This window comes from Kogia breviceps, chromosome 19, assembly GCF_026419965.1.
Source record: "Kogia breviceps isolate mKogBre1 chromosome 19, mKogBre1 haplotype 1, whole genome shotgun sequence".
Classification (NCBI taxonomy): Eukaryota; Metazoa; Chordata; class Mammalia; order Artiodactyla; family Physeteridae; genus Kogia; species Kogia breviceps.
This window is the reverse complement of record NC_081328.1, coordinates 50,826,369-50,846,129: the sequence shown is the minus strand read 5'-3', so window position 1 is coordinate 50,846,129 and position 19,761 is coordinate 50,826,369. Positions and strand designations below refer to the sequence as shown.

General features: G+C 58.2%; 2 protein-coding genes across 12 annotated transcripts in view; one reads left to right on the top strand and one right to left on the bottom strand.

Moving 5' to 3' along the window:
* The window catches only part of ITGB4 (integrin subunit beta 4), a 31,282-nt gene extending 22,223 nt beyond the window's left edge, over positions 1-9,059 (top strand). For 3 of the 9 annotated variants that reach the window (XM_067020567.1, XM_067020568.1, XM_067020566.1), the window contains 15 exons: positions 259-463; positions 1,282-1,439; positions 1,783-1,963; positions 2,109-2,246; positions 3,694-3,876; positions 3,978-4,109; positions 5,207-5,404; positions 5,942-6,190; positions 6,346-6,504; positions 6,926-7,075; positions 7,645-7,833; positions 7,933-8,088; positions 8,172-8,336; positions 8,430-8,537; positions 8,645-9,059. In XM_067020567.1, coding sequence (XP_066876668.1) covers positions 259-463; positions 1,282-1,439; positions 1,783-1,963; positions 2,109-2,246; positions 3,694-3,876; positions 3,978-4,109; positions 5,207-5,404; positions 5,942-6,190; positions 6,346-6,504; positions 6,926-7,075; positions 7,645-7,833; positions 7,933-8,088; positions 8,172-8,336; positions 8,430-8,537; positions 8,645-8,784 — 2,511 coding nt within the window. In that variant the 3' untranslated portion in view covers positions 8,785-9,059. The remainder of the gene's footprint in view (positions 1-258; positions 464-1,281; positions 1,440-1,782; positions 1,964-2,108; positions 2,247-3,693; positions 3,877-3,977; positions 4,110-5,206; positions 5,405-5,941; positions 6,191-6,345; positions 6,505-6,925; positions 7,076-7,644; positions 7,834-7,932; positions 8,089-8,171; positions 8,337-8,429; positions 8,538-8,644) is intronic. The other 6 variants (XM_067020571.1, XM_067020572.1, XM_067020570.1 and 3 more) reach the window with 3 other exon arrangements.
* Positions 9,060-9,168: 109 nt separating this feature from the next.
* GALK1 (galactokinase 1) lies at positions 9,169-16,597 on the bottom strand. 3 transcript variants are annotated; one of them, XR_010838038.1, is made up of 8 exons: positions 16,291-16,597; positions 15,242-15,431; positions 14,684-14,803; positions 14,345-14,480; positions 14,054-14,235; positions 9,678-9,878; positions 9,413-9,575; positions 9,169-9,320 (listed from the first exon to the last, which is right to left on the bottom strand). XR_010838038.1 is itself a non-coding variant. In XM_059048094.2 (8 exons), exons 1-8 carry the CDS (start codon positions 16,579-16,581, stop codon positions 9,249-9,251), a joined length of 1,305 nt encoding a protein of 434 aa, XP_058904077.1. In that variant the 5' UTR covers positions 16,582-16,597; the 3' UTR covers positions 9,169-9,248. The 3 variants fall into 3 exon arrangements, 2 of the variants coding, with proteins under 2 accessions (XP_058904077.1, XP_058904076.2); XM_059048094.2 differs by having other exon boundaries at positions 9,678-9,828; XM_059048093.2 differs by having other exon boundaries at positions 9,678-9,828; positions 16,117-16,339.
* Between the last annotated feature and the right edge of the window lie 3,164 nt (positions 16,598-19,761).

The window sequence follows — 19,761 nt, the reverse complement described above, 5'->3', positions numbered from 1 at the left end:
TCTGTGTGCCTCAGTTTCCTCATCTGTAAAATGGGGACAATAATACCTCTACCTCACACTGCCCCGAGGAGTAAACGAGCTAATATTTGTAATGTGCTTGATGCACAAGAGGTGTTGTAGAAACATGAGCCATTCCGTGTCCACGTGGGACAGTCTGTGTGTGAGGGTCTCTGCATTATCTGTGAGGCTGGGGTGGGGTGTGTGGCCGTTACTCATTCTCCCAGGCCTGGTCTGACCCTGACCCCTTCCCACTCCCAGGACTACATCCCCACAGAGGGCGAACTGCTATTCCAACCCGGGGAGACCTGGAAGGAGCTGCAGGTGAAGCTTCTGGAGCTGCAGGAGATGGACTCCCTCCTGCGGGGCTGCCAGACCCGCCGCTTCTACATCCAACTCAGCAACCCCAAGTTTGGGGCCCGCCTGGGCCAGCCCCAGTCTGCCACTGTCATCATTGGGGACCAAGGTAGGCAGAACCTAGAGTCAGATTAAGCAGGGCTGGGGGCTTCTTGACAGTCTTAGCAAGTAGAAATACAGGACGCTCGGTTAAATTGGAATCTCAGATAAGTAACAACCACATTTGTAGTATAAGTATGTCCCATGCACTATTTGGGATGTACTTATCCTTCAAAAGTGTTTGTTGTTTATCTAAAATTCCAATTTAACTAGGTATGCTGTCTTTATCTGGCAACCCTACTCTCAATCAGAGAGGCTGGGGTCATGCGGCCACTGGCCTGCTGCGGGCTGTGAATCCCACCACGAAGGGTCTTAGCCCTTTGACTTCTGTCTTAACTCCAGCTAAAATGCAGGTGTTCCCAGAAGGGGTGAAGCAGTTCTTATGGGTCCTGAGAACTGTAGAGTGGGGTCTGTGAGCCCACCCGGAGAGGAGGCTTGCCGAGAAGATGGGGCAGGAGGAGGAGTCTTGGGGCAAGTTTGGGGTACAGGAGTGATAGCGTTGGGAGGAGCCGGATGTTCTCACGCGGGACACACCCTTGGCTGCCAAAGGGAGAGAGAGCGCAAACTCTTTCCTCCTTCTCATCCCTCCAGAGACCCTCCTGGCCGCCCCCCCAAGTTTGGCAGGATGCCCTGTGCTTTACTAACGGGGGCACCAGCCCTCTAGAGACGCCCTTTGGCAGGTCTCAGTTGGGAGGGGGGGTGCAGGGAAGGAGCCTTGGTGTTTAACTGGGCTTCTGGCGCCCCCTGGTGGCGATGGTGGGTTCCTGCCCCCCTCAAAGCCGCGGGGTGTCTCAGCTGGCTGCCCTGCCCTGGCTTGACCCACTACAGATGAACTGGACGGGAACTTAATGGGCCAGACTCTGTCATCACTGCCACTCCCCCGGGGTGACCTGGGTGCCCCACAGAACCCCAATGCCAAGGCCACCGGGTCCCGGAAGATCCACTTCAACTGGCTGCCCCCTCCCGGCAAGCCAACAGGGTACCGGGTAAGGTGGGGGGCGATGAGGGCGGTGGATGGGGAGGCTGGGCACATAGCGGGGAGGTGGGCCACCCGGGAGCAGAGGGCCCTCGAGGGAGAGGAGAGGGCATGCTTGGCCTCCGTGGATCGGAGAACCCCCATCTGTGCCCCGGGGGAGAGGCAAGTTCCTGGGCTGTGGCCCCACCAGCCCAGACACACCTCTGCTCTGCCCCAGCCCTGCTGTGTGAACCTGGCAGGCCACTCGGTCCCTCCGTGTCTGTGCGCAAAGTGGGTGGCGAGGGCAGGGCTCAGTGGAGGGATGATCAGCTTTGCCAGCTGCTCCCCACTGACCGGCCCCGCCCCGGGGGCAGGTGAAGTACTGGATCCAGGGTGACTGTGAGTCCGAAGCCCACCTCCTCGACAGTAAGGTGCCCTCGGTGGAGCTCACCAACCTGTACCCGTATTGCGACTACGAGATGAAGGTGTGCGCCTACGGGGCGCAGGGCGAGGGCCCCTACAGCTCCCCGGTGTCGTGTCGCACTCACCCTGAAGGTGAGGCCTCGCCTTTCCGTCCACCCACCGGTCTGCCCCCCTGCTACCCTGACGCCAGCGTGCCCAGCCCTGTCCCCCGACCCCCTAGGACTCTGCCCCCTCTCTGCGGCTGACAGCTCTCTTCTTGCATCCCCTCCCCCTCCAGTTCCCAGCGAGCCGGGGCGTCTGGCCTTCAACGTCATCTCCTCCACCGTGACCCAGCTGAGCTGGGCTGAGCCGGCCGAGACCAATGGCGAGATCACAGCCTATGAGGTCTGCTATGGCCTGGTCAACGAGGACAACCGTAAGGACCTGGACCTCTCCTTCTGCCCCCAGGGAGGGGGCAGAGAGTGGGAGGAGGTCCCCGCGTCCTGGTCAGTGGATGAGCCCATGTATGTCTGATTGCCTGCGGCATCGTTAGGTTTGTGGCCAGGTTTGGGTTGAGTTGCATTCCAAAGCCAAGCCCAGAAGCTCCCAGGGCAGGTAGGGATGGAGGGCCTGAGATCATATATGTGCAGAGGGGTCACAGGTCCAGGGCCGCCTGCCCACGCAGGTAACTAGAATGGCTCAATTCTACACGGTTCTCTCAGGGCCAGAGTAGAGTTGACAGACTTAGCAAATAAAAGCAGAGGACGCCCTGAACTTCAAATAGACAATTTTTCTAGTACATTTCATGCAGTATTTTATCTGGCAGCCCTAGGCCAAAGCACCTGGCAGAACTGTTATTTTTCTCCCAGTCCTGGAAAGGGGAGGGACCACCTCTGCCAGTTGTCAGGATGAGAAACTATTCGAGGGAACTTGGTCCCGCCTCTCGCCTGGTGCAGGGCCCTCCTCCTTGTGCTCTCACCTCTGTTTGGCCCACCTCAGGGATGGAGAGCTTACCACCCCCAAATAGGACCTGTGGATCCTAAAGTGAGTCAGGCTTAGCACCCCCAGGGTGGCCCAACAGGGCAGCAGGATTGTTCTGGGTCTCAGGCTCCTTTCCCTTTACTAGACTAGCCTGGCTGACCGAGCACAACCTTCTCAGCAGCTGCATCACATCCTTGGCTCATTCTGAGTTTATAACACCTGGTCCACCCATGGACCACTGTCAGGAAGTGTTTTCTGACCCAGCCTTTAATCCCAGGAATGACTGATGGTTTCAGCCCATGGCCTTAGCCTGCTGACGCCTCCGCTGTGTCACGAATGTGTGAGGCAGGCCCAAGGGCATCGGCAACTTTGGGGTGGCCCCCTTCCCTTCTCCCCGTGGTGGACAGAGATGACAGAGGGCAGTTAGAGACCTCCCCCGGCTGACAGCCCAACAGCACCCAATTCTTGGAGCACAGCTGTTTACTTATCAAACAGCATCAAGGGACTTCCCTGGTGGTCCAGTGGTTAAGAATCCACGCTTCCACTGCAGGGGGCACGAGTTCGATCCCTGGTTGGGGAATTAAGATCCCGCATGCCACGCGGTGGGGCAAACAAACAGACACCCTTTACCAATTGGTAAAGGTGACAGGGGGGGCCGACTTGAGTCTAGTCTGTCTCTGCCACTTAACTTAGCGATGAGCCGCATGCAGCCTTCTCTAAGCCCGTCACACCCATGGTCTCAGCGCTTGGCATGCAGCTGGGGTTCAACAGTTGCTTGCTCCCTGATTCGTTCCCCAAACTCCTGGGTGCAGTTCAGGGGCTGTGCAACAGTCCTGGTGCATCAGAGGCAGGGACCAGGCCGGAAGCTGGATGACCCCTCTGAAGCACTCTCCCTGTCCCAGGACCCATCGGCCCCATGAAGAAGGTGCTGGTGGACAGCCCCAAGAAGCGGATGCTGCTCATTGAGAACCTGCGGGAGTCCCAGCCGTACCGCTACACGGTCAAGGCTCGCAATGGGGCAGGCTGGGGCCCTGAGCGGGAGGCCATCATCAACCTGGCCACCCAGCCCAAGCGGCCCATGTCCAGTGAGTGGTGGGTGGTGGGTGGGTGGGAGGCATGGGGGGGCAGACAGGGGCGGGCGGGAGGCCGAGGCTGGGGCCCTGGCTCACCCGCTCCCGCCCTGCAGTCCCCATCATCCCGGACATCCCCATCGTGGACGCCCAGAGCGGAGAAGACTACGAACACTTCCTCATGTACAGCGATGACGTGCTCCGCTCGCCGACTGGCAGCCAGCGGCCCAGCGTCTCTGATGACACCGGTGAGCGGGCCTGGGATGCCTGCGGGGAAGGTGGGCGTCCTGGGTAGAGGGTGGGGCTGTCACTGGTGTCCAGAGAGAGCCAAGGGGCCAGTGAGCACTGGGCATGAAGGTCACGCCGGAAGTCCCCTCTCAGCCCCAGACGAGCGTCTACAAAGCCGACTGTTTGGCAGGCACCAAACGGGCTCTGGATACAGAGGGGGACAAAGCCGACGTGGCCCAAGTGAATCGTGCGCACGTCTGTGTGTGAGGACAGACAGACAGACATTTGCTTGGGGCACATGCACACAGGCTCGTGCGCATGGGCTGGAAACACAGTTTTGAGACTGGGAGGCTCGCCAGCAATGCCTTGGAATCAGGCCACCTCCCAGGGACAGGGCTATGTGGGAGGAGGCAGGTGTCCCCCCACACTGGCCCTGTTCCTCCTCCTTCCTTGATCCCTGTACAGTGTGATGCAAAGAGCCCTCGACTGGGACTCTTGGGGACTCAGTTATAGCTCTGGTTCCACGGCAGGAATTCAGATGAATCACCCTCTCCGTGCCTGTCTTCTGATCTGTGAAATGGGATGCCGATCACACCCTACCATTAGTGAAAATCCTCCAGGATTTGGATTTTCTTCCATCCTTGCCGACCCCGGGCCTCCATGGTGTCAAGCTTGGGTTGAAGTAACCCAAGCCCAAGGGTCTCGAGAGTTTTGAGGGTCTGAAGTAAAGAGCAGCTGGTACAAATCAGGCGCCCCAGCCCAGCTGCACTAACGCACTCTGGCTGCTGGAACGGCCCCTGGGAGGCCGGCAGGGGAGAGCTCACTCCCTCCGTTATCCAGATGGGAAACTGAGGCTCAGAGCAGGGTGCCGTCACAGCTGGCGACAGAGCCCAGGCTCTGGTCCGGGGTCTCCCCTCGCCAGCTGCAGCCCGGGCCGCCCTCTTCCACCTCTCGGGAGAGGGCCTCGCCGGCCGCCGGGCTCCCCGGCACACACCCGGATCCCAGAGCGCCAGAGGACGAGCTCACGTCACGGCGCCGCCCGCCTCCTCCCCCAGCCCCTCTGCGCAGCCGCCCGCGCCCCCCGGCGGTGCCAATGCGGCCCTTCGTTGTTCCCAAGGCGGCAGCGGCTGGAAGTTCGAGCCCCTGCTGGGGGAGGAGCTGGACCTGCGGCGCGTCACATGGCGGCTGCCCCCGGAGCTCATCCCGCGCCCGTCGGCCAGCAGCCGGCGCTCCTCCGACTCCGCCGAGCCGCCCCGCGGGCCCCTGGACGACGGCGCCGCCAACAGGGCCGCGCGGGGCACCGGCGGGGAGGGAGGTGACCAGCCTGCGCTGACCCGCACCCACCTAGGCTCGCTGGTTTGCTGCCTCTGGGCTCCAGCCAGAGCCCACCGCGGCCAGGCTGCCCGGCTGCCACCCCGGAGCCGAGGGACCTCAGGGCAGGCGCTGGGGCTCTCCCCAAAGCTGGACTGCCCCCAAACTTCCCAGTCTGTTGTGTCCAGGGCACGCCCTGGTGCCCAAGGAGACCCCTCAGAGGCCTCAGGGGACCCAGGGGCAGGCGTTTGGGCTCTCCCCAGGGCAGGGCCAAATGCAGGGGCAGTGAGTCCCTGGCTGAGGTCAGCGGCCGTCCATAGGGGCGTCCTGCCAGCCCACAGGACCTGAGCTGCAGACGCCTAGGGGGCCCTTGGACTCCTCCAGGGACCTCTGTCCCTGGCGGGCCAAGGGAAGCAGGTTGTTTCTATGCCAAGGGCCCCCAGAGGGTAGGTAATCCAGGGAATTCCCAGGGCCGCAGCCTGCCCCGAGGGGCTCCAGGTCTGGTGCGGGCCCGTCCGGTGACCCTGCTCTACCCCCACAGAGCACCTGGTGAACGGGAGGATGGACTTTGCCTTCCTGGGCAGCACCAACTCCCTGCACAGGACGACTGTGAGCAACGCTGCCTACGGCGCCCACCGGAGCCCACACCGGAGCCCCCACCTGCCCCACCGCGTGCTGAGCACGTCCTCCACCCTCTCGCGAGACTACCACTCGCTGACCCGCACGGAACCCTCGCGCTCGGGCACGATGCCCAGGGACTACTCGACCCTCACCTCCCTCTCCTCCCAGAGTGAGTGCCCGCCAACCTCCCCTGCTACCCCCCGCCCCCATCCTTCCTCTCTTCCAGCTCCTGGAGGCTCGGGCTGCCGTCCCGCCCTCTCCCTCCTGCCCATCCTCTGACATGCACGCTTCCTGCCCTCTCACTCTTGTTTTGTCCTGCCCTAGGCCTCCCTCCCATCTGGGAACACGGGAGGAGCAGGCTTCCGCTGTCCTGGGCCCTGGGGTCCTGGAGTCGGGCTCAGATGAAGGGGGTCCCCCACTTCGGGGACTCAAGAGACTCTATAATCCTGGCTGCGCAGCCAGCAGCACCCTCTTGGGGCCCAGGTAGTACAGGGGTGGCCATCCTGTGCCTCCACAGCTGTCCTGCTCCATCTGTCACCCATCCACCCACCACCGCCGCTGCCCGTGCCACCTCACCCTCCATTCCATCCACATCAGCGCTGGTGCCTAACGCAGCTTCTGTCCTCTGGGGGTGCTGGGCTGGGGCAGGAGAGGGGCCTGGCCAGCTGAGGAGGGTGGGGGCCAGCGGCCTCACGGGCCCACCCCCTCTCGGCACAGGCAGGGCCCGCACCCGCACTGAGGACGTTCAGGAGGTGCTGGGTGGCCTGGACAGGGCGTTGCAGGGTGAGTGGGCCACCCGGCCGGCGGTCGGTGCAGGCGCCACCGCCGAGGGCGGTCAGGGTTAGAACTAGGACTCCTGCCCAGACACCCCCGACGCCGGCTGACTGTGGCCTCCTGTCTCCAGGCTCCCGCTTGGCTGCAGGTGTGCCCAACACACCCACCCGCCTGGTGTTCTCAGCCCTGGGACCCACGTCTCTGAAAGTAAGCTGGCAGGAGCCGCAGTGCGAGCGGGCGCTGCAGGGCTACAGCGTCGAGTACCAGCTGCTGAACGGCGGTGAGGGCAGCCGACACACGGGGACACCCGACTGTCGGGAATCCACCCAAGTCCCCTGAACACGATTGCTCCCCCCACCACGCCACCTTTCTGAGAGAGTCTCTCTCTTCTAAGACTCCCACACCGCCTTTCACCGCCTCCTCTGATGAGAGTCCTCATCTGTCTCCCTAGGCTTCTCTCCAGATCATTCCCACGGCTAGGTTTTACCTAGCAAGGCCTCACTGGCCTAGGGACCCAGGACCTCTGCTGGCCTATGAGATGTCTTTTCAGGAGTCGGGAAGTGGCACTTCCGTGGGCAGACACACTCGCACTCGCAGCAGCATGTCCTGGGCCCATAAACAGCCAACACACACAGATGGGATTTCAGGTTCCACTCATCCCTTGTATAGCGTACAACCTGAACGACCAACCATACTATACGAGGCTGACCCCACCTGTACCCAAGCCGCAGCTAATGCTGGGTGGGTGGCGGCCAGGTCTGGACAGTAGCCTAGGGAAGGGGTGGGGTCAGGCCGGGGATAGGAATAAGGAATAATGCTGCTCTGCTACCCGCCGCCGTCCCTACCCAGGTGAGCTGCATCAGCTTAACATCCCCAACCCCAGCCAGACTTCGGTGGTGCTGGAAGACCTCCTGCCCAACCACTCCTACGTGTTCCGCGTGCGGGCCCAGAGCCAGGAAGGCTGGGGCCCAGAGCGCGAGGGTGTCATCACCATTGAGTCACAGGTGCACCCACAGAGCCCACTCTGCCCTCTACCAGGTGAGTTGCCCCCCCCCGACAGTTGCCCCGCCATCTTGTACCCACAAACCCACCCACCCACCCACCCACCCACCGACACCCTTCCTGTGCTGTCCCTAGGCTCCGCCTTCACTTTGAGCACGCCCAGTGCCCCGGGCCCACTGGTGTTCACCGCTCTGAGCCCAGACTCTCTGCAGTTGAGCTGGGAGCGGCCGCGCAGGCCTGATGGCGACATCCTCGGCTACCTGGTGACTTGTGAGATGGCCCACGGAGGAGGTGCTGCCCGCCCCAGGGTCAGGGGGACCAGGGGAAGGGTGGAGGAGGGAGCCACCGAGGCTAAAGGCATCTTCCCTGCCCAGGGCCAGCCACCACGTTCCTGGTGGACGGCGACAGCCCCGAGAGCCGGCTGACCGTGCCAGGCCTCAGCGAGAACGTGCCCTACAAGTTCAAGGTGCAGGCCAAGACCACCCAGGGTTTCGGGCCGGAGCGTGAGGGTATCATCACCATCGAGTCCCAGGATGGAGGTACGCTGCTTCACCCCTTCTTCACCCGCACCCCTTCTCTGGCCACGCCTTCTCCTGGCACCACCCTCTGACTGGCCCCTCTGCCCACTCTAGGCCCCTTCCCACAGCTGGGCAGCCACTCGGGGCTCTTCCAGCACCCAATGCCAGGAGAGTACAGCATCACCACCACCCACTCCAGCACCACTGAGCCCGTTCTACTGGGTGAGTTGCCCGGTGGGGGCTCCTGGCTCTCCCGGGGGAGCACAGCGCTAACAGAGGAAAGGGGGTGGGGGACCCAGGTGGACTCTTCAACACCTCTTCCCCTGCAGACGGATTGACCCTGGGGTCCCAACACTTGGAAGCCCATGGCTCCCTCACCCGGCACGTGACACAGGAGTTTGTGAGCCGGACACTGACCACCAGTGGAACCCTCAGCACCCACGTGGACCAACAGTTCTTTCAGACCTGAGCCCCCGACCCCCACACCTCCTCTCCCTGGCACTGCCTCAGCTACTCCATCCTTGGACCCCTGGCGGCCAGCCCACCGGCATGCTGATCGCAGGGCTGGTGCCTCTGGCCACAGAGCAGGGGGTAGGCGTCCTCTGGGGGGCATGAAGCGGTCCCGGAAGGCCCTTCGGCTGCCCTCCTACCCTGGGCCCAAGCCCATTTGTAACCAAAGAGCTAGGACCAGCATGACAAGGCCCCAGCTTTGTTCTGCACTTAATAAAAGGTTTTGCTACCGCTTGGCTCTGCCCTGTCCATGTTTCTGGGGCCTGCCCAGAGCAGGGGAGCAGCTCTTATACCCACCTTTCTCCGATGCCCGAGCACACATCCACCTCTGGAGACAGGGAGGTATCAGAGCCAGAGGTAATACAAGTTTACTGAGCACCCAGGTTGGAGGGCAGGCCTGCCGTGGGCCGGCCTGGGAGGGCCTCACAAGCACAGCACCTGGGCGCCGTCGGCCGCCTGGGAAAGGTAGAAGGTGGCGGTCCCGCTGTACTGCCCCTGTAGGAGGGACGGGTGGGGTGGGGTCTGAGCACAGCACGGCCCTGGGAACCCATCTCTCCTGCCCCCCCCAGTCTCTGGCACCTGCCCACCTGGATGTGCTGCATCACTAGGGAAGCAGCAGAGGCCTCCAGCAGGGTCACCGTGCAGCCACCAAAGCCGCCGCCTGTCATGCGGCTGCCATAAACCCCGGGCGCAGAGAGCGCAGCCTCCACCAGCTGATCCAGCTCGGGGCAGCTCACCTCGTAATCATCCCTGCAGGGAGGACACGGGGGGAGGCGGGAGGCCTTGAACCGGCCCCATCCGGCACAGGGGACAGCCTGTGACCAGCAGGCGCTGGGCACCCGGGGATCTCACCTGAGCGAGTGGTGACTCTCCACCATGAGGCGGCCGAAGGCTCTGTAGTCGCCGCGGCTCAGGGCGGCCGCTGCCTGGGCTGTGCGCCGGATCTCGCCCACCACGTGCCGCGCCCGCCGGAAGGCCTCCCCGCTCATCAGCTCCCTGCCAGCTGGGGCGGAAAAGGAGTCAGCAGACCCACCATCCACCGCCTCTGGGCCCCTGTGGACGTGGGGGAGGGGCACGATGGCTCCAGGGCGCTAGGGGTGGGGGTGGGGGCATCTCCAGTCTGAGACCTGGCTCTGACCAAGCTGTGGGTGGAACCTCGGGCTGGCGACCAAGGTTTCAGAGCCTCCCTCCCTCCCTCGACTATAAAAGGGGACGCCCGCCTCATCTGGCGCGCAGGGAAGACCGCGTGAGCAGACACGTGGAGTGCTCCCAGCAGGGTGCCTGGCACGCAGTGGGTGCTCGATAAACAGCAGTTTGAGCCCCAGACTCTCGGTGCTTCCATAGTGAGTGGGACACAATGCTGCCTTCAAGAGGGCAAGACAGAACAGGAAGGAAAAGTCCTGCTGGTGTTTTTTCCTAGAGAGTTCACAGCGAAGCCTCCGAGGGCCAGGGCTCCAGGGTTGGGGTTCAGACCAGGTAGGTCTGCCTGGGGCACCCCAGGGAACCAGCAAGCTGTCCCACTGGCTAACGCGGAAGCGGGCAGAGCAAGCTGAGTTGCTGATGGCAGCCCTGAGCACTTAGGACTTTACAACTTAATTCTGGGTGCCAGAGAGGTTTTTGGAGCAGGGGAGGGATGCAGCTGAGCTCTAGCTGACGACAGTGACTGCCTTGTGCAGGGGGCCCTGCTGGGAGGAGCCGGGGCCGGGAGATGGCAGCTGTTAAAACAGTCCGAGACCAAGAGAGGCCAGCTGCGGGGGGAAGGAAAGGAGGGCAGGGAGGACTCAAGAGTCCTGAAGTTTCAGACAGCAGCGACAAGGGGGAGGAAATAACAGAAAAGGAGAGGCGTCCAGAGGAAGGAGGAGTTCTGTCAGGGCCAGGTGAAGGCTGCAGGACCCCAATGGGGGGCTGCGGGCTCCCATCTGAGCGCTCAGTGGCGCAGCAGTGGCTGGCGCTCCGTGCTGGGGACAAAGCCTGGACAGAGAAACGGGACTGTGACCAGGCAGATCTGGCAATGAGAGGGCAGGGAGGGCAAGCCCCAGGTTTCTGTGGGGAGCCCCTGGGAGGGCTGTCATGGCGGGTGGCTTGGGAGATGGCCGGGCATACTCAGAGGATTTGGAAATGAGGAGAGATGAGATGAGAAAACGGGGGCCGTGAGCAATGGATACTCCTCCCAGAGGACCGGCATGGGAAGGAGACTCCATTTTAGGAGGTTAGAAAACTGGGCATGTTTCAAAGCAGAAGGGGAGGAGCCGGGCAGAGGGCAGAAAGGCAGGCAGAGGGGAGCACTGTTCCTGAGGTAGAGGGAGACCCCCGGGGGAGGCAGCGGATGGAAGGGCTGAGGTTGGGGGAAGAAATGGCAAAAGTGCTCAAGTGTGAAAAGCTCGGCCACGGTCACCTGCAGAGAGCAGGCGGGGCAGGTCTGAGGGTGACAGTTCACCAAGGACGAGATGGTCTCTGAGATGGGCACCCCGACACTGACAGGGAAGGCACAGCTGCCAAGGCCAAGGCCAAGGCCAGCAGCCGGGCCCCTCAGTCAGGAGGATGGAGCTGATGAGCCTGGGTTCAAGTCTCAGCACCGCCACTTACTGTACGTTCCCCAATCAAAACAAAAAAAGAGAGAGAGAGAATAATAACAATATCGGCTCTACAGAGCTGTAAGAGAATTAATGTCGTGAGAGAGTTAATGTTTATATGACCTTTAAACCGTTCAATAGACCTTCCTGGCCATGTGCATCAGGAAACCTAAAAATACACGTTATGGGAATTCCCCGGCGGTCCAGTGGTTAGGACCCCACGCTTACACAGCCGAAGGCCCAGGTTCAATCCCTGGTTGGGAAACTAGGATCCCACAGGCCTGGCTTCCCTGGTGGCACAGTGGTTAAGAATCCACCTGCCAATGCAGGGGACACAGGTTCGAGCCCTGGTCCTGGAAGATCCCACACGCCGTGGAGCAACTAAGCCCATGCGCCACGACTACTGAGCCTGCGCTCTAGAGCTTGTGAGCCACAACTACTGAGGCACTCCTAGAGCCCGTGCTCCGCAACAAGAGAAGCCACCGCAATGAGAGGCCAGCGCACGGCCACGAAGAGTAGCCCCCACTCGCCACAACTAGAGGATCCCCGCGCACAGCAACGAAGACCTAATGCAGCCCAAAATAAATTAAATTAAATTAAATTGAATTTTAAAAAAAGATCCCACAAGCCATGCAGCATGGCCAAAAAAAGGAGTTATGTTTTGACTTTGTGATCCTACTCCTAATAATCTAATCCTAAGAAAATAGGAAGAAAATGCAGAGAAAGAATTATGTATAAAAATACCCATCCAAAAAAAAACCCATCAAGGGGGCTTCCTTGGTGGCACAGTGGATAAGAATCTGCCTGTCAATGCGGGGGACACAGGTTCAAGCCCTGGTCAGGGAAGACCTCACATGCCACAGAGCAACTAAGCCCATGTGCCACAACTACTGAGCCTGCGCTCTAGAGCCCATGAGCCACAACTATTGAAGCCCGCACACCTAGAGCCCGTGCTCCACAACAAGAGAAGCCACCGCAATGAGAAGCCCAAGCACCACAACAAAGAGTAGCCCCCGCTCGCCGCAACTAGAGAAAGCCTGCGTGCAGCAACGAAGACCCAATGCAGCCAAAAACAAACAAACAAACAAACAAACAAAAACAACCCATCACAGGGACTCCCCTGGTGGCGCAGTGGTTAAGAATCCACCTGCCAATGCAGGGGACAAGGGTTTGAGCCCTGTTCCGAGAAGATCCCACATGCCATGGAGCAACTACGCCCCTGCACCACAACTACTGAGCCTGTGCTCTAGAGCCCGCGAGCCACAACTACTGAGCCTGTGCGCCACAACTACAGAAGCCCACGCACCTAGAGCCTGTGCTCCACAACAAGAGAAGCCACCGCAACGAGAAGTACGCACACCGCAACAAAGAGTAGCCCCGGCTCGCCACAACTAGAGAAAGCCTGTGTGCAGCAATGAAGACCCAACGCAACCAAAAATAAATAAATTTATATTTTAAAAAATCCATCACAGTGTTAGGTATGATTATCAGAAAATGGTTAAGTAAATTACAGTGCACTTAGATAATGAAATGCTATGTAGCTTTAAAAAGCCATGTTGATGACAGGCCTTTCATGACATAGAGAAGGGCTGAGATAATGTTAAGTAAAAAAAAAAGGGCAGGTGGCAACACTGCGTATACGCAACCTTGAAAATACAGATGTTGAAACTAACATAACATTGTAAGTGAAGGATATTTCAATTAAAAATTTTAAAATTGCGACTTCCCTGGTGGTACAGTGGTTAAGAATCCGCCTGCCAATGCAAGGGACACGGGTTCGAGCCCTGGTCCGGGAAGATCCCACAGGCCGTGGAGCAACTAAGTCCGTGCGCCACAACTACTAAGCCTGCGCTCTAGAGCCTGCGAGCCACAACTACTGAAGTCCACCCGCCACAACTACTGAAGCCTGCGCACCTAGAGCCCATGCTCCGCAACAAGATAAGCCACCGCAATGAGAAGTACATGCACCACAATGAAGAGTAGCTCCCGCTCGCCACAACTCCTGAAGCCCATGCACAGCAACGAAGACCCAACGTAGCCAAAACGAAAAAAAAATATTTTTAAATTAATTAATTAAAAAAAGAAAATACAGATGTAGAAAAACACTGGAAGGAAATATACTAAAATGCTGATAGTGGCTATCTCTGGGTAGTGATCTCATAGCTTGTTATTTTCTTCTCTGTACTTTTTTTTTTGCAGGGGGGCTGCATGGTGGCTCCTCTTGTTGCGGAGCACGGGCTCTGGGCACTCTGCTTCAGGAGTTGTGGCTCGCGGGCTCTAGAGCGCAGGCTCAGTAGTTGTGGCACATGGGCTTAGTTGCTCTGCGGCATGTGGGATCTTCCCAGACCAGGGCTCGAACCCGTGTCCCCTGCATTGGCAGGTGGATTCTTAACCACTGAGCCACCAGGGAAGTCCTCTTTGTACTTTTCTGTATTTTCCACGGTGGATACTTAATCCTCACATTAGAAAAAACAATATGGAGATTTCAAGCAGTCCTAAGTCAGCAGTGTTGGGGGAGTGGGTAGAGCGTGGCAGAGGTCCCCGGAGGTGAGGGGATGTACATCCGGGTCAAAGCCACAGCGAGACCCCGGCAGCCCCCCTCACCCCAGGGTGCCCAGCCATCTCCAGGACACGGTACACCCAGCCAGCTCTTACCCTCCAGCTCCTCCAGCTGCACCTCACGAAGGCTCTCCTTGCCCAGCGCCCGGGCCACTTCTTCACACTGGCGCCGCCGCAGGGGATACTCGCTGGAGCCCAGTGAGTGGCGGACGTTGGAGTTGGTGATGAGCACAGCCAGCTGGGGATCCAACAACGGCACCAGGCTTGTCTCCAGGGACCTGGGATGGAGATGGAGCCAGGAAGATGACAAGGCCAAGCGTCTGTTTGCCGCGCATGTTTCATCCAGGAGCTCCTACGAGGTGGGAGGGGACAAGGGGAGCCCCTGACCTGCAGTCAATGAGCAGGGCGTGGCCTTTCTGCCCCAGCAGTGCGATGAGCTGGTCCATGATGCCACAGGGCACCCCTGCGAAGCTGTGCTCAGCCCGCTGACACACCTGGGCCCGGGCGGCTATTGTCCCCGAGTCTGCAGCACAGGGCAAGGTGGGAAGGCTGGGGCCCAGGAGGGGGCACTAGGGGTGGGAGGGTGGGAGCAGCCCCCAGTGTGTCCAATGATACTCCAGGCAGATTCCCCACCCACTCCCCCGAGGCCACAATTGGGGTAGGAAGCTCTGGTCACAGGACCTCAGGGAAGGAGGGCTGGGTTGGGAGCTGGGGTCTAGGAGGTACCTGGGCAGAGCTGCTGCAGGAAGGTATACGTGGCCACTTCCAGGGATGCCGAGCTGGACAGCCCACCCCCCAGGGGCACTGAGCTGACCACCACTGCACTGAAGCCAGGGAGGGGGGCAGCTGCAGGAGAAAGAATGGATGATGGTAAGACGGGCCATCCGGGAGGATAAGCACAAGAAGGGCACGTATTCTGGTACAAAGGAGGCAACTGCCTGGCAGCTGCTTCCGGGGAAATGTGTCTCAATTGTCAGAGGCCACCAACCCGTTGGGCAAGGGCTCCGCCGCCCTCCATCCTCCTACCCTGAGGCTCCTGGGACACAGCCTCCTAGTTCTCCTGGTTTAGGGCTCTGGAGACCAACGGGCTGGGGTTTGAACCCTGGCTCCTCCAATCATGTCATGGGCAACCCAGGGCAAGTTCTAGAACCTCTCGGGGCATCAGTCTCCTCACCTGTACAATGGGGATGCTCCACCCTGCATGCCTACCCCACAGTGGATTCGATGAGCTAATGAGCTTTGTGGCTGAAAGATAGGAATTTGACCCAGGCCTGGGCCCCATACCTGGGTAGTGCTGAATCACTCCCTTGATGTAGTTGGCCCAGCGGGGGGCCCCAGGCTCCAGTGGCCGCTGGGTTGTGGGTAGGGGAAACTGCAGCCGCCGGGGCTCGTCTGCATCCTCAGAGGTGGTAAGGAGGGAGATAAGCCCATCTGCCCGGGGGCTGCCCACCAGCACAGTCTCAAGCTCCAGCGCCTGGTGGAAGAAACAAATAGTATGCAAAACTTCCAATACCACGGGGCCAGGGACAGACGAGGAGGTGATCTCCAGGCTCAACATGAAGGGAATGGGGAGTATCTCAGGGAAGAGCCTGCATGTTCATCTGGCCTTGGGGGGCTTGGGTCCCACCCCATAGGTCTTCGGGGGCAGGGCCAGTGCAGTGGGAGTGCAGATCTGCACTCTGCCCTAAGCGTGGGCTCCTGGCTGTCGGTCAATAGGAAAACAGAATCAGACGAGCTCTTTCTGACGCCTTCCCATTTTGGAAGATGCACAGGGATGGACATAGCCCCAGGCTAAGGCAGCTCCACCTCAGCTGTGTGACCTTGAGCAGATTACTAGCCCTCTCTGTGCCTCCATTCCCTCCTCTGCGAACTGAACGGGCTGGACCAGGAGGCTTAAGGCTACTTCGCCTCGGTTTACAGTTGGGCCCCCTTCCGCATTCCCCCACAATCTGAGGTGGCTCCCAAGGAGATGGCGAGGATCAGCGGTCCACAGCCTACTTCCTCGCGGATTCCCCGTTTCCTCCCTTCCAACGTGTGAAATGCCCCGTCCTAGGGTCTCTCCCACTTGCTCGTCCCCCACACTCGGCTGGAGTAAAAGTTAGGAGCGGCCCGCCCCACAGTGCACGCAGGGAGATGGCGCCTCCCGCGCAGCCCCTCACCATGGGCAGCACCAGGCCCTGGTTGTAGTCCGTGTGCTCCCCGATGAGGTTGACGCGGCCCGGGGCCGACACGGCCAGCTCGGGCTCGGCCCCGAACTCCTCCAGGAAGGCTCTCCGGGCCTTGGCCAGCAGCTCCCCGGGCTGGCGCTGTTCGGAAGCGGCCATGACACTCACCCTACGGCTCTGCCGGGCGCAGTCGGGTCGGCTCTGGATGCTCGGGGCGGAGCCGCGCGGCGTCGGCTCGCACAGCTGCACGCACCGCCCCAAAGCGGGCCGCGCTGGCCCCGCCCCGCCCGCGGTTCCGGCCCAATCCACCAGATTGGCGCGCGGGGCGAGCAGGCAGCGGGCTTTCCAAAGGAGTGCTGGGCGCCCAGCGGGGCAGGTATTGGCCGGCCCGGGAGATCTGAGCTGCTCTTTCCTGGCCCTGGTGCCCCTCTCTGTGTCCACACCCATCCACCCAGTCATCTACCCCAGCCGGAGCAGTAGAGCTGGCCTCCAACACCTGGGTTTCCCAAAAGGATCTCCTAGGTCCTAAAGTCCTGCAGCTGTGAGAGGTCACCAGCCTCTGATCATAAATCTGTAAGAGGGCAGCCAGACAATCAGTGTAAATAGAAATAAGGAAAGACAAGTTTGGTGGATCACTTTCGACAGGCTTCTTTCCTAGAGTGGACCTGCTGTCCCAGCTCCTAGCAATGGAGGAGTAGGGAAGGTGGAGATGGACAGAAGTGGGCCCAGCCCCTCCTGGAAGGACCCACCCAGCTGCCAAGGTAGGTTGGGCTTTTGGCCCCAGCAGGTGCTTTCTCAACTTGGAACCTTGGTCCCAGGGCCTGGTGCCCAGAGTCTGACACTAGCCACCTCCTCTCTCACCAGCCTGCATCCTAAACCTTCAAGCTGTCCCCAGCTCCTGACTGGATGCCTGTCCACAGTTGGCCACCCCATGTGAACCCTTGGAGGGGAAAGGCTGAAATGTAAGCAGACTCTTCGGGATTAGAGTGGGGGTTTTGTGGAGGGTTGCAGCCAGGGTAGCTTGGGGTCTGCTCAGGGGGTTGCCCCAAGAACATTCAAAAGTCAGATCTGAAAACTCCTAGAAGTAAACATAAGGTTAAACCTTTGGGACCTTGGCTTAGTCAATGGTTTTTTAGATATGACACCAAAGCACAAGCAACAAAAGAAATATATGTAAAGTGTACTTCATCAAAATAAAATACTTTTGTGCATCTAAGGACCACCCCATCAAGAAAGTGAAAAGACAACCCAACAGAATGGAAGAAAATATTTGCAAATCATATTCAAGGGACTTGTATCAAGAATGTATAAAGAGGGTTTCCCTGGTGGCGCAGTGGTTAAGAATCCGCCAGCCAATGCAGGGAACACGGGTTCGAGCCCTGGCCTGGGAAGATCCCACGTGCCGTGGAGCAACTAAGCCCGTGCACCACAACTACTGAGCCTGCGCTCTAGCGTCCTCGAGCCACAACTACTGAGCCCATGTGCCACAACTACTGAAGCCCACGTGCCTAGAGCCCGTGCTCCACAACAAGAGAAGCCACCACAATGAGTAGCCTGGGCACTGCAACGAAGAGTAGCCCCCGCTCGCTGCAACTAGAGAAAAGCAACGAGCAGCAACAAAAACCCAACACAGCCAGAAACGATTAAAAAATAAAAAATAAAAAAAGAATGTATAAAGAGGGACTTCCTTGGTGGTGCAGTGGTTAAGAATCTGCCCGCCAATGCAGGGGGACACGAGTTCGAGCCCTGGTCTGGGAAGATCCCACATGCTGCAGAATAACTAAGCCCGTGCACCACAGCTGCTGAGCCTGTGCTCTAGAGCCCATGAGCCAAAACTGCTGAGCCCACGTGCCACAACTACTGAAGCCCACGCACCTGGAGCCTGTGCTCTGCAGCAAGAGAAGCCACTGCAATGAGAAGCCTGTGCACCACGACGAAGAGTAGCCCCCACTCACCGCAACTAGAGAAAGCCCACGCGCAGCAACGAAGACCCAATGCAGCCAAAACAATAAATTAATTAAATAAATAAATTGTTTAAAAAAGAAAGAAGAATGTATAAAGAGCTCTTACAACTCAAAGGTAAAAAAGCCAATTTAAAAATGGGCAAAAAGATTAAATATAAGGCTTGGGGATCAATAAAGAAAAGGTTTAAAAGCTTGGAAAAAATGGGCAAAAGATTTGAACATTTTTCCAGAGAAGATATGAAAAGATGCTCAACATCATTAGTCATTAGGAGAATGCAAATCAAAACCACAATGAGGGGACTTCCTGGTGGTGCAGTGGTTAAGAATCCACCTGCCAATGCAGGGGACACAGGTTCGAGCCCTGGGCCAGGAAGATCCCACGTGCCACGGAGCAACTAAGCCCGTGCGCCACAACTACTGAGCCCATGTGCCACAACTACTGAAGCCCGTGTGCCTAGAGCCTGTGCTCCGCAACAAGAGAAGCCACCACAATAAGCCCGCACACTGCAACAAGGGATAGCCCCCTCTCGCTGCAACTAGAGAAAGCCGGCCAATGAAGACCCAACACAGCCAAAAAATAAACAAATTAATTTTTAAAAAAAACCCACAATAAGATAGTACTTCACATCCATTAGTACTTCACATCACATCCATATGGCTTATGTTAAAAAAAAAAAAAGACAGAAAATAGCAAGTGTTGGTGAGGATGTGGTGAAATCAAAACCCTCATACACTGCTGCTGGGAATGTAAAACAATTAAGCAGTTCCACAAAATGTTAACCATAGATTTATCGTATGACTCAGCAATTCCACTCCTAAATGTACACTCAAGAGAAAAAATATATCCACACAAAAACTTGTACATTAATGTTCATAGCAGCACTATTCACATTAGCCAAAAGGTGGAAACAATCCAAAAGGGAAAAATGAATAAACGAAATGTGGCCTATACAGGGAATATTATTCAGCCATAAAAAGAATGAAGTTCTGATACCTGCTACAACACGGATGAGCCTTGAAAACATAGTAAATGAAGGAAGCCAGTCACAAAAGACTACAAATTGTATGATCCTCTCCACACGAAATGTCCAGAATAGGCAAATCTATAAAGACAGAAAGTACATTAGTGGCTGCTTGGGGCTGAAGGGAATGGGAGAATAAGAGGATGTTAGGAAAGAGTACCAAGTTCCCTTTGTGGTGATGAAAATGTTCTAAAATTGACAGCGGTGATGGTTATCCATATCTGTGAATATACTGAAACCATTGAATTATACACTTTAAATGGGCCTTTTAAGCACTCCTCAGTAAAGCAGTTTTTGGCATAGGCAAAATAAAACAAGACAATACAGTGAGTGGCCTTTGGGGCTGGTTGAAAAGGAATTAAACTCACAAACCATGCCTCCCCACGAGGCAATGACTGGAGAAGCCTCTCCGACTCTGTGCAGCTTTGAGGTCCAACAGCTCTGAGCCCAAATCTTTGCCCTTACTATTGTGTGATCTTGGTTAGATGACTTAACCCCTCTGAGCCTCAGTTTCTCGTCTGTAAAGTGGGGCTAGTGTGTTTCCTTCCCAACAGACTGTTTCAAAAGGAAGTGAGTGAGGTCATCTTCATAGAGTGCCCAGCCCTGCCTCCGGCACTTGGTAAGCACAGAATAAATGTTTGCTATTATTATCA

Bases quoted from the DNA above. Each gene is read 5' to 3' on its own strand.
- GALK1 (XM_059048094.2), bottom strand. From the start codon at position 16,581: ATGACTGGGTGGATGGGTGTGGACACAGAGAGGGGCACCAGGGCCAGG. The intron at 14,236-14,344 runs GTCAGGGGCTCC...TCTCCATCCCAG, and splicing joins GCCCTGCTCATTGACTGCAG to GTCCCTGGAGACAAGCCTGG. The intron at 9,321-9,412 runs GTGGGCAGGTGC...TCCCTCCTACAG, and splicing joins TAGTGATGCAGCACATCCAG to GGGCAGTACAGCGGGACCGC.